Source organism: Rhea americana, unplaced genomic scaffold (assembly GCF_003343005.1).
Source record: "Rhea americana isolate MKP2758 unplaced genomic scaffold, rheAme1 scaffold_306, whole genome shotgun sequence".
In the NCBI taxonomy this organism is placed as follows: domain Eukaryota; kingdom Metazoa; phylum Chordata; class Aves; order Rheiformes; family Rheidae; genus Rhea; species Rhea americana.
Genome location: NW_028186431.1, coordinates 102,400 through 120,693, shown reverse-complemented (window position 1 = coordinate 120,693; position 18,294 = coordinate 102,400). Strand labels below are relative to the sequence as shown.

General features: G+C 36.8%; 1 protein-coding gene across 2 annotated transcripts in view; it reads left to right on the top strand.

The window, feature by feature from the left end:
- MAPK12 (mitogen-activated protein kinase 12) overlaps window positions 1–18,294 on the top strand; it is a 41,460-nt gene that overhangs the window by 19,087 nt on the left and 4,079 nt on the right. The window contains exons 6-10 of one of the 2 annotated variants that reach the window (XM_085309902.1): window positions 3,785–3,846; window positions 8,881–8,910; window positions 10,660–10,707; window positions 15,765–15,879; window positions 16,537–16,608. In XM_085309902.1, the coding sequence (XP_085166028.1) occupies window positions 3,785–3,846; window positions 8,881–8,910; window positions 10,660–10,707; window positions 15,765–15,879; window positions 16,537–16,608 (327 nt within the window). The remainder of the gene's footprint in view (window positions 1–3,784; window positions 3,847–8,880; window positions 8,911–10,659; window positions 10,708–15,764; window positions 15,880–16,536; window positions 16,609–18,294) is intronic. The other variant, XM_085309903.1, reaches the window with a different exon arrangement.

Genomic DNA, 18,294 nt, shown 5'->3' with positions numbered 1-18,294 from the left:
AAGGTGTCTAATCCTTTCCTCCTCAACCAAAGRAAAGTCTTCTCTTCTCTGGACTTTCTCCCTCACATCCAGGCTGCAGGATTCCTGAGAGCTGCCCTTAGCAGCGCAGACTGAAGCAMAGAAGGCATTCAGTAATTCTGCCTTCTCTGTATCCCTTGTCACCAGGGCCTCCGCCCCACTCAGTGGCAGGACCACATTTCTTGAGTCCTCCTCTTGCTGCTGATGTATTTGAAGAAGCCCTTCCTGTTGTCCTTGACATCCCTTGCCAGACTCAGTTCCAGCTGGGCCTTAGCCTTCCTCGCCGCATCTCTACATACCCTAACTGCATTCCTATAATTCTCCCAAGTAGCCTGTCCCCTCTTCCACAGTCTGTGTACTTTCTTCTTCTGTCGGAATTTGGCCAAGAGCTCCTTGCTCACCCATGCAGGTCTCCTGCCCCTTTTGCCGCACTTCTTACTCATAGGGATGCACCGCTCTTGAGCTTGGAGGAAGTGATGTTTGAATAGTAGCAAGATCTCACAGACCCCATTTCCTTCTAGGGCCTTAACCCATGAGATTCCTCCAAGTAGGTCTCTGAAGAGCCCAAAGTCCGCTTTCCTGAAGTGCAGGGTTGCAATCCTGCTTGTTGCTTTGATTCTTTCCTGCACAATCCTRAACTCCACCATCTTGTGGTCGCTGCAGCCAAGGCTGCCCCCAACCTTCACATCTCTAACCAGTCMCCCTCTGTTGGTAAGGRCAAGGCAAGTCTTGAAAATACTGAAGGGAACAAGACATTGACTATCTTGGCCTTCTCCCTGTCCCTTGTCACCAGCTCCCTTGCTCCATTCAGCAGTTGGCCCATATTTTTCCTGATCTTCCTTTTGCTGCGGATATACCTGTAGAAGCCCTTTTACTGCCCTTAACATCCCTCAGCAGATTCAACTCAASGTGGGCTTTGCTCAAGGTGGGTTGCTGAAGACAACTTCATCTGGTAGTTCTTTCAGCAAGTCATGACTTAGCTTAAACATAGTTTCTGTGGGAGAGTAATAATTTAAATGTAAATTTTTCAAGTATTTGAACAAAGTATAACCAAAACTCCATCCTTTAGTTAGTTTTGAGGCCTTTTCCTGACTCATTTTTTGCAGAGAGTAACCCAGAATGTAAGCCCAATTAACCCTGATTGTTTAATCCCCTTGTCTTTGCCAGGAATAAAGGTGTTTATACTCCTCTAGCTTTTTTCCCTTGGGTCTCATTAAACTTCTTTGTGATGGATTGCAGAGCCATCTCTACAACTTTTCTTGAACATTTTTTGTTTCCCACAAAGATGATTCTAAGTTTACTAACTATCGTAGGCTTTGTATGTTTCTCATCTTTCTTCTAGTCTGTTTATTATCGCTAGTGGATTTTTTTCTATATTTTGCTTTTACAAAGTGGACAGTGATTAAAACTTGTATCTTACAGCACAGAACTTGTATCTTACAGCACAAAAGAAGGTCCTCCCTGAGCTCCCAGTTCCTTACTAACCTGTATTAATGCAATATGAAAATACTTCCCAATCTGAACTGGTACTTCAGGTCTTAAATTACAATATTTATTGTTTGGGTGTGCAACGCATTGATGACAAAAAAACTATTATTCCTTTATTATTTYTTTTGGTGGCATGGTTCCAAGAGAAGAAGTAGGTTACTCTGAAAGCTGTTCTGTACTACAACAAAAGTTCAGAATGCAGTTGGGGTGTTATTGTTGTGAGTCTTTGACCTAGCTCTGCAGGCTGAAGCCTGGCTTTCCTGCAGTGACAGCCATTTAGTTCTCGTTGCTGTTTGGCAGACTTACGTTACAACAGGCCATAGAACAGCACAGTCTAGAACTGAATGTGGTGTCTTTGGCTGCTCCTTACACTAAAYAATTTTGTTTTTATGGTCCTGCCCTACAAAGTATGGGCAGAGTTCTCTCTCCACTTGTACAGAGATAAGTGGAATCTGTGCTTGCAGGGAAGGTGCATTGTGTAAGGAACTGCTTGTGTGGTGGAAATACCAAGCTGGATTTTATARAGAAAGGTGTATTGCTCTTCCAGATCTATATTTGTATTGCCAAACACTATTCAAAATAGACAAAATCCCAGGATATCATGCTCTTTCTGGACAAGAACAGCAAGAACAGTGTGCCCATGATTACTCTGTCCCTCAATATTTAACAGGTACAGAAGGTCAAGTAAATTGTTCTACTCCCTTCCCAAGATTCAGTAAGTGTATTTTATTGTTGAGTCCTGCTTTATTCATTTCCCTTTGGTGCGACAATAGATGCAATATAGGAACTATAAAAATTCAGTGAATTCAGAGCTGAATGTAGTGGACTGAATGAATAATGAATTTAATTCCAGTGAAATCACTTAGAAATGTACTTTGCTCTAGTGGTCTAGGTTATGTCGAGGCCTACTGAACAGAGTTTGTGGGCCCYGAAAGGTTGACTCTGGAGCTCATTGGATCAGTACATGTAGAAGGCAAGTGAAACAACTGATGTATATCTGAAGAATAATGGAACATATCTGAAGAAAACAGAGCAGGACTTTGAGAAAAGAGAAAATGAGCAGGAAGTTCTTGATGTAAGCTGGGATTCCCAGGATTTAATAAAAATTGGAGCATTTCTCATTCTATTACTAAGTGACCAGCAGAAATACTGAGATAATCTTAGTAAACTGGTATCTCTGTTTTCTGTAACTGTATTAGATCTTTTGTTAGCAGTGGTTCATGTGAATATTTTGCCTTTTCTCCCACCCTAAATTTTTAAAGAGCACAGCTGTACTTACTTCAAAATTAGCAGCAGGAAATAAGTCATAGTTACTAGACTCTGATGTTTTATTTGATACTGCAAGCCAAACATTTGAGAGCAATCTTTACTACTTCACCTGTTCCAGTAAACTTTGAATTCGTCTCCTTGCACTAATTCCTCCAACCCCGCCAACATACCTAGTTGGAAATATCTTCAAGAAATGAGATAACAAGAATGTTCCAGTGCTTTTTATTTGAGGGACTTTCCTGTRGCATTGTCCATGCTAGTGGACAATTAAGCTGAATTCAGTGTTGTTAGCATACGGGAARGAAGGAAAATTAGTCAGTAATTTGTTTTTTCTTTGAAAGACATCAGTAAGTTGGCTATGTAAGAAAGACTCTGCCAGATTTTGCATGAGAAGCTTGTAAAGATCTGATATTTCTGGATTAAAGGTAGCACATCTGTGTTTTATTGAAAAAACTTGCTTTTTGTTGGGAAACTTGGGTCTTACTCAGTTAAAGCATTATAGGGGAAAAATACTTGCCATACCTGACAAGAAGGAGTAGACAACTCTGTAGATTTTTGTTTTAAAACTGTTCCAATTTCCCCAGCTTGGCTTCTCATTTTTATAATGTTTATTTTTTTTATTCACCTCTTTACTTTGATGRCTCTGTTTTGGCTACTTGATGATACAGTTGTTAACTGCAATATGCAGTCCCTTGTGTAAAGTACATAAGCATTTTATGGTATCTGTAGTTAAGTCTACTCAAAGGCAAGAATGCTGTTCTTTATTTTTGCCACATTTCAGACTCATGTTGTAACAACCTGTTTACATGTCTGTTTTGCATGTGTGTAAAAATGTATGAGTGGTTTTATGTGAAGGGATAAAATAGATACCTTTTTGCTAAGGCCCCAAGACAGTTCACTGSACGTTTAATTTTTTTGTATTTCCTGTAGCCTAGTTCTGAACTGATTATATACTTAAATGCTCCACAGGCTTAATTTAAAAAGAAAAAACTTTTTTTTTCTTTTTGAGGTCAATGGAAAGTTCATGTTGAGTTCAGGAAGATTTGTATCAAGCCCTCAGTGCTTTGCTCTGTAAGTCTATACAGTCTTGTTTGTCAGTTATGTTTATGCCATTTTCCTGTCTTCCTTCTGTAGAGAATGAAATACTCATTTCCTTTCTCTTGTGAACCTTGTAATTTATCAGAATTTCACTTCAGTTGTGGTGGAAAAAACAATGTGATTTGACATGGCTTAAAAACAATGATCCATTGCCTTTGTCTGTTTCCAAGTCAGAYTTTAGTCTAGCGTTAAATTTTATTTAAGTGTGAACTTGCAAATTAGAAGRTTTTACAAATACGCTGTGTCTTTTGATTTTTATTTGACAGAAAAATTAGTGATTGTCAAAGACTACAGGAGACAAGCTGTAAATAAATGTCTTCGTGTAAGTGGAATGGGACTGGAGTTTTCAGCTCTTTCAGTCTTGAGTCCATCTTCTGCAGGGAATGCCAGTTGGATTAGTGATTAGTGATGCAAGCGGCAGTTGTGTGTCTATTTGTGTAGTATTGGGAATGGAAGGATTATCCCTTGGGCCACACAATCATCTTTTCAAGCTTTTTTTGCTGTGTTAATGGCAATATTTACCTGCTCTGGTTCTCTCCTTTTTATCATCCCTATTTACTGTCTTTTGTTCACATTAAGGTTGTTCTTTCTGCTTCTCTGTTTTCCCTTCTCCCCTCACCCATTTCCGCTTCAGTTTTCCTTTCCCTGCCAAGTCACTCTTCTCATTTTCATTTCGCACACTAGAATACTTTCTCCTGAATCTTTTCTAATTCCCTTTTGATTAGCTTTGTATTTTGTGTGTATGTTACATATACAGGCAAGAATGCTTAGAATTTATACAGCTGTTACATAGCTTGCTAGCACAGTCTGAAACTTTCTTTCAAGGATTTATGCATACTAYGAAAAATTATCTATAGAGTAATGCAGAAAAACTCCTGTGCCCGATGGCACTTGGCTTATGTTAACTGGATTCTTGAAACAAATATTGTTCACATTTAGTAGTAATAACATTATGAAGGGTATGTCCTTGCCAGCAGGTTGTGGGAGGTAATTCTTCCCCTCTGCTCAGCCCTGGTGAGGCCACGTCTGTGTCCAGTTCTGGCCTCCTGACCACAAGAGAGACATAGAGCCACCAGAGCCAGTCCAGCAAAGGGCTGCTAAGATGATTAAAGGACTGGAGCATCTCTCATATGAGGAAAGGCTGAGAGAGCTCATCCTGTTCAGCCTGAAGAAGAGAAGACTGAGGAGGGGATCTTATCAATGTCTACAAATAGCTTAAGGGAGGGTATAGAGAGGATAGGACCAGACTCTTCTTGGTGGTGCCCAGCAATAGGACAAGAGGTAACGGGCACAAACTGAAACACGGGAAGTTCTGTATGAACGTAAGGAAAAACTTTTTTACTGTGAGGGTAACAGAGCACTGGAACAGGTTGCCTAAAGAGGTTGTGGAGTTCACTTCCTTGAAGATGTTCAGAAGCTGTCTGGACAGGGTCCTATGCAATGTGTTCTAGGTGACCCTGCTTGAGCAGGGGGGCTTGGACTAGAATATCTCCAGAGGTCCCTTACAACCTCAACCATTCTGTGATTCTGTGTTTTGAATATTTTTTCCATATTAAGAATGATGAAATCTGACAATAAATGGATTAGTTAATGAACAAAATKGGTAAAAAATGGATCCAATTTCAGAAGATTATTGAATTGAAATGGAAATTTTTCTAAACTAAGGCTAGCATAATTCCACTCTTGTTACCTGTCAGTAGAAATAAGATGAAGTTAAAAAATATTTCTATTCTTAAAAAAACCTGCAGCACAGGCAACAATATTGCAGCTAACAGAAAAGGTAATGCTTAAATTAGCACCAGAAATAAGTGCTATTTCATGTAAGCTCAGTAATCTTGTATTAAGAGGAATGTTTAGAAAATACATGAGTTCTCCCCAAAGTCTTGGTATGATTTTTGTGCTGTGAAAACTCATAAAACCCTCAGAGCGGTGAGAACACCTGAGACTGTGCTCTTCTCCCCAGACAGTTGAGATTGACTTTTACTAAAACTTCAGCCACTGCAGTTCTTTAATTCCTGTTTCTACATGCTACATTCTTAGATGCAGACTAAGTCTGCTAGTTATTTCCTTACTGTGTACAGTCATATCAGCAAGATTAGACTCCAGAATATTTATAGCATATGTGCTCTGGAGAATCAAGAAGCTTCAGTGAGAAGACACTGAAATAATTTAGAAAGTAAGTGGTCATTGTGATATCCTTGATTAAGATGGTTGTTTGCAGAAGATAGCAGCTTTTTTTTCATTTATGAATTGGATTAACAGGTTTTGTTGGGAGCTTGCTTACTTAGAGATATATTACATATCTGTGATGTCTGTGTACAACTGTCAGACTTCCTCTTTTTGCATCTTGTTACTTCCATCCTGATCTACTTCATGCACATCCATGACAGAAATACTGCTTTATAGTTCTTCATTTTCTGTTGTAGTCTTACAGGCTATATTCTGGGGAGCCATTCTGTTTCCTCAACTCGAGGAAATCTCATGAAACACTTGAGCAATTTCTACTGGTGWTGTTAAAACTTCCCTAATCAACCAAAAATACGCAGCAGGAATTCATCTACCGTCTACCGCAAATGTCAAGTCCTGCATCTAGCGCCAAAGAACCCATGCAACAGTACAGGCTGGGCACCCAATGGATAGAAAGCAGCTTTTCAGAAAAGGTCTTGCAGGAACTGCTGTCAGCAGAACACTYTTGCAGCAACAAAGGCCAACCACATCCTGGGCTGTACTGTAAAACCGTAGGCAGCAGGTTAAGTGATCTTTCTCCCCCCTGTTCAGTGCTTGTGAGACCATGTCTGGAGTTCTGTGTACAGTTTTAGGCTGCCCAGTACATGAAAGATGTTGACTGACAGAGCAAGGCCACCAAGCACTGGAGTGTAGAACATGCAAGGTGAGGCTGAGCAAGCTGGGGTGTGCAGCTGTATGAAAAGATACCTGTGTTCGTGTTACTACTATCTTCATTGTCCTCATGTGTATGGAGAAGATGGAACCAGTCACAGTCTGAAACACAGGAAATTCTGATTAAATATAAGGGGGAAAAAATTTCATCTTGGAGATGGTCAGACACTGGAACAGGGGTCCAGAGAGGTTGTGGAACCTCCATCCTCGGAGATACTAAAAACTTGCCTGGACAATGCCCTGAGTAGCCTTGTCTAGTTGGATCTGTTTTTGAACAGGAGTTTTGACTGGATGACCTCTAGAGGTTCCTTGCAACGTAAATTATTGTAGAACTGCCAGTGACAGTGCATTTTGTCAAGACAAGAAGGCTGGGTTCTGCCTTAAGATAGAACTTTTCTAATTTTTTGCACCTCCTATTCCTATTATGTTAGCCAAAATGTGKAAGAACACCAAATCTAGGATGACAGACAGACATATAGTGAAATAAACCAGCTGTAAAAAATAGACTAACAAAAACATAAATGCTCACTGATGTTAGGTATCTGACTTAGTCAATTTAGTCTGTGTATTCCCCTGTAACAGATATAGAAAGAGAGGCTTTTCGAGAAAGCTAAGTCATGGCAGGAGCCTAGCTTTCTTACATTTTTTAATCATAATCCCAAAGGCCTTTGTTGTAGCAGTTTAACATTAGACAATCTTCTAAAACAGCATCATGAAAAGGGTAACTGGTGTTGTGGTGCAATATATATGCTACTTTGTTTTAGTACTGAATAACAGGTATATTTTACTACTACATGTGAGGCTAGCAGTTTACTGAATCTGGGCTTGGTATAGAAATAGGCTAAAAATCATCTGTTTCAAGAACTGTCATATATTTTATATGCAGAAAAAAGAATAACAGAAAACCACCCACACAGATGTGCGACTGTTAATTTTTCTTTCTTCCTCCTTGGGATTGCTCCAGTGTAGTCACAGTGCAGCCTTTTAAAGTCAGTTCAAGACAAATATCAAGGGTGTGATTCACYTTTCAGTATTTGCAAAACAGGCATCTACGTCTCAACTAGTTACTAGAGATTTCCTTGACAGTCAGAGCAGAAAACAGTTTTTTCTAGGGCATTATTCAGCTGGTGAAAGGAACTGGGAACTAGAGATACCCTTCCGTTTGTAATGGGGAGGCTGTGGTGACAGACRTAGATGTAGCCATCTGTATTTGAGTAGATGTCTCGTTTTGGAGCTTCCCAGGAGAATTAGTCTTGGGCATCCAGTTTGTTGGTTTGATTTTTCAGAGCCCTCAAACAGATCATTGGGAAGGTTATGATAAGGGAAAGCATCCTGCAGTATGACTTCTAGACTTTTCATTCAGGAAGCATTGAAGCATATAACAAGATTTTTCAATTAAGATCTTGATTAGACTACATTGTGTTCTTAAATGCTTTCTTAAAATGCATTCCTGCTGAAGCATAGGCATTGAAACTATGATAGTACAGTTGAGATCTCTTTTGCAAGAGAGCAGTTCTGATATATAAAATAGTAGGGTTAATTTTGATAAACATATGTATCTAGCAGTACCAAAATTAACTGGAAACAGGCTTTTGTATATAGAAAGAATTAGAAGAACTATATGATCTGAAGGAGTATTCAAACTCTTTTACTGATACCTAGGTATTAGGGGAGGGGAGGGCAAAATACTAGCTTTATTATTAATAACTATTTTTTCTTTAGAAAGCTGTAACCGGAAGTGTGATGTAGGAGTCCAGTTAAGACCTCTTCTTGAAATCATTCTATAATGACCTTGGTAGAAAGTATATAGTTATTCAGAATACTATACTTAAAAATATATATGAATTTCTGTTACATATCTTTTTAATCATCACTGCTTCTAACCTATSTGCTTGTATTTCTTTTGGAACAGCATTTTATTCTTTTTTTATGTAGTACAGCTTGTGCTCATTTACTGAGAGTTAAAGGAAAACAAAGATAAAAAGATCCTCTGCACAATGTATCAACATTTTCTAATTTCAAGTCACTTTAGCGCCATGAAAAAGGACTTTTTCTCCCCCAGACAACTTCTTAAAGTCATTAACTAAAAAATGTTTTTTATTTTTACAGTATATTCATTCATCAGGCATAATTCACAGGGTAAGTGGAAATAATATATGTTTATATTCTGATAATGTGATTCATATTTGTGTGTAAACATGCACATAAACATGTCTGAACTTCTATTTACGATGTTCCATTTTCATTTTGCCTCTGTTTTTTTTTTTTTTTTGCTTGTTTGTTTAATAGAAGTGATGTGGCTACATCAGTGTAAGGTGGGCACCCAAGTTGCACTGAAGTCGGTTTAGATTTAGATTTCTTAACATCTTTTAGATTTCTTAAAAGCTCAGGTTCACAAAGAGTTTACGTCTCCRCAAGAGCAAGTAGCATATAAATTAAGATGAATGGATTTCTTGCTTTTTTAACAAACGTTAGAGTAAACTTTGAAAAGCAACAATTAAATGTTGTTTAAACATCATGTTAATGTTAGAGGTATTAAGGGAAGAGTGAACACATAGAAATTGAAAAGAAAACCCCAAATTTTAAAACCTTGAAGACCTCTTTTTTTTTCCCGAGGAAAATGAAACTGGATATTCTAATTCTTTTTGAATCCCTGCTGCCTGCGTAGAATCCCTTCTGCATTGTGAAGGAGATGAGTTTTGAATGGTAAACTCATAGTGCCAACTATAACTTCACCAAAGACTCTGTTTGCATCAGAACAGTAGAAACTGGCCTTTTGTAATAAAATATGAGGAGCACCACAGAAAGTGCACATTGTACAGTAGGTTTAAGGTAGAGATGGAAATCATGCCAGCTGCCAGAATAATTTGCTAAGTGGGTATTTTCACTTCCACCACTCTTGTAATCATAATCTAAACTCCAACTTTTTCTGAGCTCCCTCTTGCTGACTCCTGAACTTCTCAGTCTCATGACAGTTCCTTTGCACCCCTTTGTTTCTCTTTCAGACCCYTCTGATCTCAATCTATATCCTGTGTGAAACTGTTGGGTGACTATTAAATTCTGAGAGACGATTCCTCTAAACATCTTGTGCGTTAAAATGTGACAAACAAAGGTTTGCAAAAGCTGAAGGAAAACTTATCTCTGTAACTATGAATATCTAAGAATCACTAACACTGCAAAATCTTCTTAAATGGTGCCAGTATTCTTTCCTTTGTTGCTAAACTTAGCAGTACAACTTCTGAAGATCAGTAGAAGTCTCTATAGTAGTTAGAGAGGGTTAGTAATTGTTTTCATGTTGCAGTCTTCATTCAGTTGACTTCTTTTGTTAGGAATTTCATTTTCCTACAGAATATAGTATAAACTTTTGTATATGATCATAAAATCTTGTTTAATTCCTTCAATATGGAGTCTTTTTTAAGTAGATCTTGATATTCAATATGTACAGTCCAGAAGTAGTGAAGGAAATCTATTTTACTCCATTTGACTATATATGAATCTTTAACTTTGTGGTAGTATTAAACGGTAYACACTTATATTCAAACCGCATACAGATTAAGATGACTAAGTTCTTTTGTTAGCAAGTATCTTTCTGACTTACAACTACTAGTATCTTTCTGACTTACAACTACTAGTGGAACAAAAGATAATTTGTTTGAGAGAGGAAGAACATAATGAAATAAAGCCAAATTTGTGTGTTTGCTTCTCTTTATTCTGATTACTCTTCTCTAATTTATATTGATGTCATTGCTTTACATGTTGCTGTTCCAAGTAGTTGTATGAAAGCCATTTAACCTAAATGAAATAAATGTTTTATTTTTTAAAAAGAGTGCTTTTTCTCTGYCTACTGCAAAATAAATAAATACATTTCAAATCTGATTGTATCTACAGGATCTGAAACCTGGAAACCTGGCTGTAAATGAAGACTGTGAATTGAAGGTAAGAAGTGTTTATTTGAAACAAATAATCAAATATATTAGAAATGCACCACAGAAAACAATGTGAGCAACAGCTGTAGACATTGATAACTGGTTCAGTAATATGCCAGGATTTTAACCCATGACCTTTGAGAAGTATTGAATACTAGAAAATTAAAGGAAAGAGGATCAGATGGAAATGGTAACTATCTTCAAAAAAATTATAGGAGACTGATCCTTATAATTATTTTTCCATTTGTCTGAGTTTAGTTACCACATTTAATTAAAATAAATATTTATTTAAGAAATAAAGCCCTGAATGCTGGGAATCCAATAGTCTCCTATTTGTATGTCCTTGATGGAAGTAAATGTATGTTTCACACAAATGGTAGATGTGCTGATCAATTTCTAAGATCATTATGGAGCCAAGCACAAGAAATGACTGTGCCTCTAATTAGAAAAAGTTGCCCAGAATATCAGTGATAACGACATTAAGTCCAGATAGGATGCTCTGGGAAACTAGTATAGGATGTTAATGGGGAATTGGATTGGTTGAGGATTGGTTCATGTGACTCCTAASACGTACAGAGGACGATCGCTGGTCAGTCAGTCTGTGCCACAGGTTGTATTTGTGACATTGTTGGACTGATTAGTGGCCTCAGTACCTCCAGCGTGGTGAAGGGCAATATAACAACTGAAACTGTTGTCTTCTGGCTTGGTGTTTACGCAGCAGTCTGCGTAGCAGCTGTGGGCCCAGGCAAGTGCCTGTGCCTAAGTGTAATAATCAGCCTTTTCATGTAAGTTGCTGTGAATGTTATTATATTGCTATGCAATCAGTTAATTAAAAAGACTTCAAGAAGAAAATCGTAATGGAGAACTGTTTTTATGATAATAAAATAGCTAATCACTTCAGAGAGGCATAAGAGGAATCGAAAACTGCTCAGCAAGAACATGTAATTTTTTTAAAGTTATTCCGTTTGCRCTATTAAAAGTTAGAACTAGCATTAGTATTGACATACACCACGATGCACTCCTGTCCTACCCGTCTGAGCTTCCTTCCAAAGACAGGTAGGAGAATGACGCACACCCAAGTCTCTTCCCAGCATGGAAACTGGACTTAGCTGGCATGCACACTTGGGGACCAGGACTGTAGCACTCACTGTAGGAGGTATCTGTCCTGAATTGTGGATGCTGCCACTCCAGCTGATTCTTCCTTGCATATGTTCTCAGCAGAGTCTACCTGAATAGTAATTTGTTTCCTGTACATGGAGGTACTGACACCCTAAGCCTCCTTCTAGATCATTAAACTGAAATAGTGACTTTGACCTGCTTGATTTTATTATTCAGTTTCTTATCTGTCATGGRAATCTTCCAATCATTCAGCCTGTTAGAGAACATAATATTTGTACTCCAGTAATTATGCACGGAAATAATTATGCAAAGTATCCTGACCTAGCAAAATGTATCTGTTCATCTGTGTAGATTAAGTTTGCTATAAGAAAACAAATAATTCATTATTATGTAGAATTTTGTAGTACTTACCACTGAACATTTTAAGACTATAGCTTATTTTTCTTGGGTGTAGAGATAGGAGGTTCATACTGCTTCCAACTCCCAGTTAATTTTATTCTCATATTTTAATAGATTATTATTAATTTTCTATAATTATTTTTGTCATCTATCTTCTCATAGCTCTAACCATCTGAAAGGCTCGTCTGTGTTTTTCAGCTAGTTATAAAATCAAGCTGCTGCTTCTGTCCTATGCTTGAATCCTGATGGGCTTACTCATCTTCACAAAACATTAGTAAATTGGAATGAGGGTTCTTCTTTCCTAATATATAAGTCTTCAGTTTACATTTAGATCTTAAGACCATTTTTTCCTTCTTAAAAAAGTTAAGCAAGACTTTATGGCAAGTGTTTGGTTATGAGAGAATTCCAGCTTAGAACAAATACAAAAAGTCTTAACTCTGCAAGCTGGGAGATACAGAAACAGATCAAAGGTTGTAAAGCTCTCCCTTAATTAAATAAAATAAAAGTGGGTGGAACACTGCAAAAATGTGCTTTAGTATATGATGTACAAGCTATACACTTGTACCTACCTGTTGTAATACAATTTTATACTCTTTGGAAACTCAGTAGGACAGGGTGAATGTTCAGGATCCTGTTGTTTTAGGATTTCCCTAGTTAAAACAAAAAGCCATTGCTTCTTTCTGGCCTTTGGAAGTATGTTGCCAAACTGTAAGTAGGTCTCAGTAGGGGAAAGGAGAGAATCTGGAAAAACCAGTTACATATGTACACATCACCCTCCCCCCCCCACAGCCCACCATTGAGCTATAGGATTAGATTTTGAGGTGAAGCCCAAGTCACAAACATTCTTTCATGATACGATCACTGTATTTCCTTACTTAACACAATTTATTCTTCTGTTACCTTGGATATTTTTACACTTTTAGRTAAACTGAGGCAAACAATTCTATATCAGAAAATCTTTTTGTGAAATGGCATAGTGAAAATGCCATTAGCTTTAGCATTAAGCCCTAGTTTTGATGTTTCTCAGTGGTCAGAGCAAATTTTGCAGTCCAGTGTATTGCAATGATTTCTGGTATCCTATACAGAAGAAATATGCAAATCTGTAATTAGGAAATTACTGGTTGTTAGAACAGTGTTCCACTCTTCGAACAGAAAGCAACCTGTAACATGTTGAGAGGTGTGCATAAAAAAATCAAGGTAAGGATTTAACTCTGATCTCACTTATACTAGAATAATTTAAATTTCACTTGCATTTTCACTGTGTGTGTGCAGTCTAGGTATAATGTGTAGAATGTGACCGTACTCTGAGAGTGCACTTTTTAAGTCGGTTTACACTGGCGCAAGATCATACTTGCCAGGGATTGTCCAATCCTTTTTCCCCATATCTGTGCACTCAGCAGCCTCCCTTGCATCAGTTCTAGCAACTGTGTGGCTGGAGGCAAGTTGCCACAGCATTAATAATTAATAAATAAATCATCAATTTCATTTTTGCAGATGAGCCTCTGGCTCTTTGGTCTGACTCTCTCAACTGGAGAGTCCCTTAAGGGAAAGGCCTGCCCTTTTTGCAGTCTTGAAGTTACAAGCTATTATTGAAGCAAGTTAGGAAAACTAAGTTTGCTGACAAGGAGAGCTCATCCATGAAGAGCTGAAGGAATTCTGCTCTCCTCTCATTATTCCAAAGATATAAAAATGATTTTGGTCAAACTTGCTCTAAAAATTGTCTTGGAAGTTCCAGCTCAAAGGTTGAAGATCAGGCAGAGTATCAGAATAATAGTTTTATATGAATACTGTTGTTGACATGGTACCATGTTAATTTTAAATAMTAAAAGGATAAATTTGCTCATGAGACTAAATGAATATTTTAATGGAAAAAAAATCTGAAGTTAAAGCATAGCACAAATACATTCTTGCTGACATTTTCTGCTTTTACAAAAATACAAAACCAAATTATGCTTCAGATAACTCCAGCTCACAAACATTAGTATGGAGAAGTCCTAAACTGTTGTGTCAGAAAAAATGGTATSACATGTGGCTTTTGAACTCTTATGCAAAATTTCCTTTTTTTCTTCCCTTCTCCTCTCTGATGCTGCTGGGAAGATATAATGTAAAATATGTATATGATAAATTTGAAAGCTGTATACAAAAGTGTATTTTGCTATTGCAAATATTTTTATTCCAGCAGCTCTTCAGTACCTAAAGTTTTTGAGTGTTAAGTTCTGTCATAGTCAGTTGTATAGTAACAATAAATATCTCTCCTTCCATCTCATTCCCCTTTTTTTAAATGGCTAGGTAATCAACAACTATGGAGGAGATGTGGAAATGATGTTTTAAATGTGGCAATGAAGATAAGCTATAACAYTTATATTTTCTACTCTTGATCATGAATAAAAATATAAGTTTCCTTCTTTGTTAGTGCCCGGGAAATGATGAAACTATCCTATTGAAAAATTAGGTATTTTTAAATGCTTAATTACAATGAGAACATTACAAATGCATCACCCTTGGTACTGTGATGCACAGGTGCTTCTAGTGAAAATTTCTGCTCTRTAAATATGTATATGTATGAAACGTGACACGTGGAAACTAGTGGCTGTTCATGCAAAACTACATGCTTAAGTATCTGTAGATGATGATGATTTATTTTGAATAATTTTTCCTCACCCAGGGCCTTGCTTCTCCTGTTAATATCAAGAATATACTGATAAATTACAAACCAACTGTCATTCCAGGAATGGATCTCACTATTGACCAAATGTATCTTTTGATGGTCCATACAGCTGGGTCCTTATGTTAGCCAATTTTGTAGAAGCTGACAAAAGACTGTAACATTTCTTTTTAATCTTGCTGCTGTAGACTTTACTATAGCCAAAGATAAATATCTCTGAGTTTCAGAAATAAGCTGAATTGTATATAATCCTTTAAAAAATTGTACTGACCTTGAGTTTCTTACAGAGGATTGTTCTGTAATTAAGCAGCAGGTTGGAACTCAGTGGAACAAAATAATGGTAATTCCCTACTCCTAGTGCAGATTTTCARTGTGACCTTGAGAAAGCTTTTCTTTGTATTAGTTATTCATAAAACGAAGATAATGGCATGTCCTTATTTCAGAATAATACTAGAACACTGTTCTTAAAAATTGTGCCACCTAGGATATCAGATCAGTGGATACCGTATAACCATCTAGAATGGATGCTGTTCTTTCAGCCCTGACAAAATATAATACTTATTCTATGGTCAGGGAGTTTCTGCACTGAATATGACCTGTATCTTTATAACYAAAATTGAAGCATTTATTGTTTTCTTTACTGGTAGTGTTCCACCTTTTAGTGTCGCATAGAAGTATGTGATGTAAAAAAATAATTCTAAAGTTCCTTGCTACTTCTGTCTTGATTTTGCTAATGAGAACAAGGCACTTTAACGAGCAAAAGATGAAGAAATAAACCAATCTCTGCAGACTGCTGTGTTTTCTTATTTTTCATATCTGGAAAGTCTGTATGAAATAGGTATATAGGTTGTCTGATCAGTATGTTCTTTATGATTCCATTACAGATTCTGGATTTTGGATTGGCAAGGCATACAGACAGTGAGATGACAGGTTACGTGGTTACAAGGTGGTACAGAGCCCCAGAGGTCATACTTAACTGGATGCATTATACACAAACAGGTCAGCATCTCTTCGGAACAGTCTTAACAGAGCTGAAGCATTCACTGCATCAGGCAATATATAGCCACTTCTTCGTTTCTGAAGTGAAAGAAACTGGAGGTGGAAATAATAATATAATTATGAAATAGTTCCTTGTTGATAAATTGCAGATGTTTGGGAGGTTAATTTGGGGGTGATTTTGTTTGTGTATTGTCTGAAACTAATAGAAAGTCCCAAGGTTATTGGAAAAAAATWCTGTAAATGTATACAGATATAACAGTCTGGTCTACATTCTTGTGCTCTACTGCCTGTAATCTTTCTCCAAGATGGGCAGACTCTAACTCAAACTGACACGGAAAAATGGCAGGAGGAGAGGATTCACGTAACACCAAGATAACCATGGAAGTTTTGAAAGCATGGAAAAATTACTTCCTACATACATCTGCTTGTTAGTGAGAAACTGATTCAGCATAATAGCAGATGATCTTTCATTTCCTAATCAAAARGACTAACAGTTTTATGTATACGCTTTATCATACTCTGCAAAGCACACATTTACTTTTTAAAAGACTATAAATATAAACATTACAGTTCTTTAAAATATATATTTAAATTAAACTTCATCTGTATTTAAATGGACAAATATTCAGCAATTTAACATTGCTGTTTTTTTTTCAGTTGACATCTGGTCTGTGGGCTGTATAATGGCTGAGATGATAACTGGGAGGCCTCTGTTCAAAGGAAACGATCGTATCCTTCCTCAGTGAATTTATGGCACTAAGATAAGAAAATGATGATAGGTGCTTGTGCATTGTTGTAAGTCTATTCAGAAGCTGATGAGCATAAATTGAAAATAATAGTAAATTAACTTTCATCTTTTTAATTTGTTGGCTATTTAATATTTGTACCAAGTTTATATATTTGCAAATTAAAATTGGTATTACTGAACATTTTTTTAGTAGAGAGRGGTGATCTTTGAGTTGTATCTTGAATCAAGTGAATAATTTAGTGTTCATAGAAAGAGCTTTTTTTTTTTTYAAGAGTAGGTTCCCCGCAGACTTCTATGCACATGCTGGTCCATTGCATAGTTTTTGAGATTTTTATCAAAAATTGTTACGATCTAAAAGATATTTTACATTTACAGAAAACATTGTCATATCATTTCATTGCTGAGGAATTAAGAAAATAGTTAAGATCAAAACACACTTAAACATGTAAGTGATACTTCATTGGAGATAGTTGTGATAGTTACCCAGTATTAATAGAGGACAGCAAAATTTTTTTTTACTTTTAATTTTTTGGGGTTTATGTTTTGCATGTTTGACAGCTCAAACTAATCATTTTGCACTGCTTTTCCCCCTGTGGAGTTCCAGTCAATAAAGTGCTGACCCTGCAAATACTTRTTTAAATTTTTCATAAATATGCTCTATACTTAAGTACTTACTTGTAAGGTTAGGACTTCTTTGCATGGATCTTATTATTCTCTTGTGTGTAAGGAAAAGCATAATAAATAAAAGATTGTGTTTATAAAAAAGTGACAGAGGCTACAGAAAAGGAAAATACATCAAATTAWTTCAGCTGTACAGATTTTAAGTATGCATCACTTTTTAACAAGAAAATAGGAAAATGCATGCTAAAGGACAACAGTTAACTAACAGATAGCATTTCTCAGCTAATGCTAACCCTGAGAATTCTAGGACATAAATAAGAAATGAAAGAGTCATAATTTTCAAGTTGCATTGTAAATGTATGAGYGTAAAAGTATAAAAGTTAGTTGTATTGGATTTGGGGTATTTCAGAAGTAYTGCCAAAATTCTATGGCCACTGTTATAAAAGAAATTATCCTAATGTAGTTGTCCCTGACCTGTTATCAGGACAATACAGCTATGAATTCAGCTGTGAGGAAAAAAAATAAATAACTTTTTAGTGGCTTTTTTTTTGTTTTGTTTTAGTTTTATGAACAGGTTATCCTGCAGACTCGGTATGGGATTTTTTGATTGGTTGGTTGGTCAGCATTACCCACCGTTTCCTTTTTCTACAGAGGTTCATGGAATTTGTATGTACTTGTAAGTYGGGATGATCAGAGTAGCAAATGAGATGCAATGTTGTTCTCTACAGAATTGTTCYCCTTGTTACTATGATGGTTCTTCTTAAACAGTTAATATTATTACTGAATAATCTGTGCTGTTTTAAGACATACAATACTAGAGATTGTTCTGATGCCTTATCCCAATTACTGTATTTCCAGCATTTCAGCATGTGGAATCAGGTTGCTCAGTGTGGAAAAGTAACAAAGACTGGTTTCCTCTGATTTTGGTTCTGTTTCCCCTACCAGCTGCTATTCCCTATCACTTTTCCTGCTTCCACAATAGCGCTGGCTGCTCTTACTTAGTCACCTTAGTATTGGAAAGACCTGGACAATGGATATGGTATTTG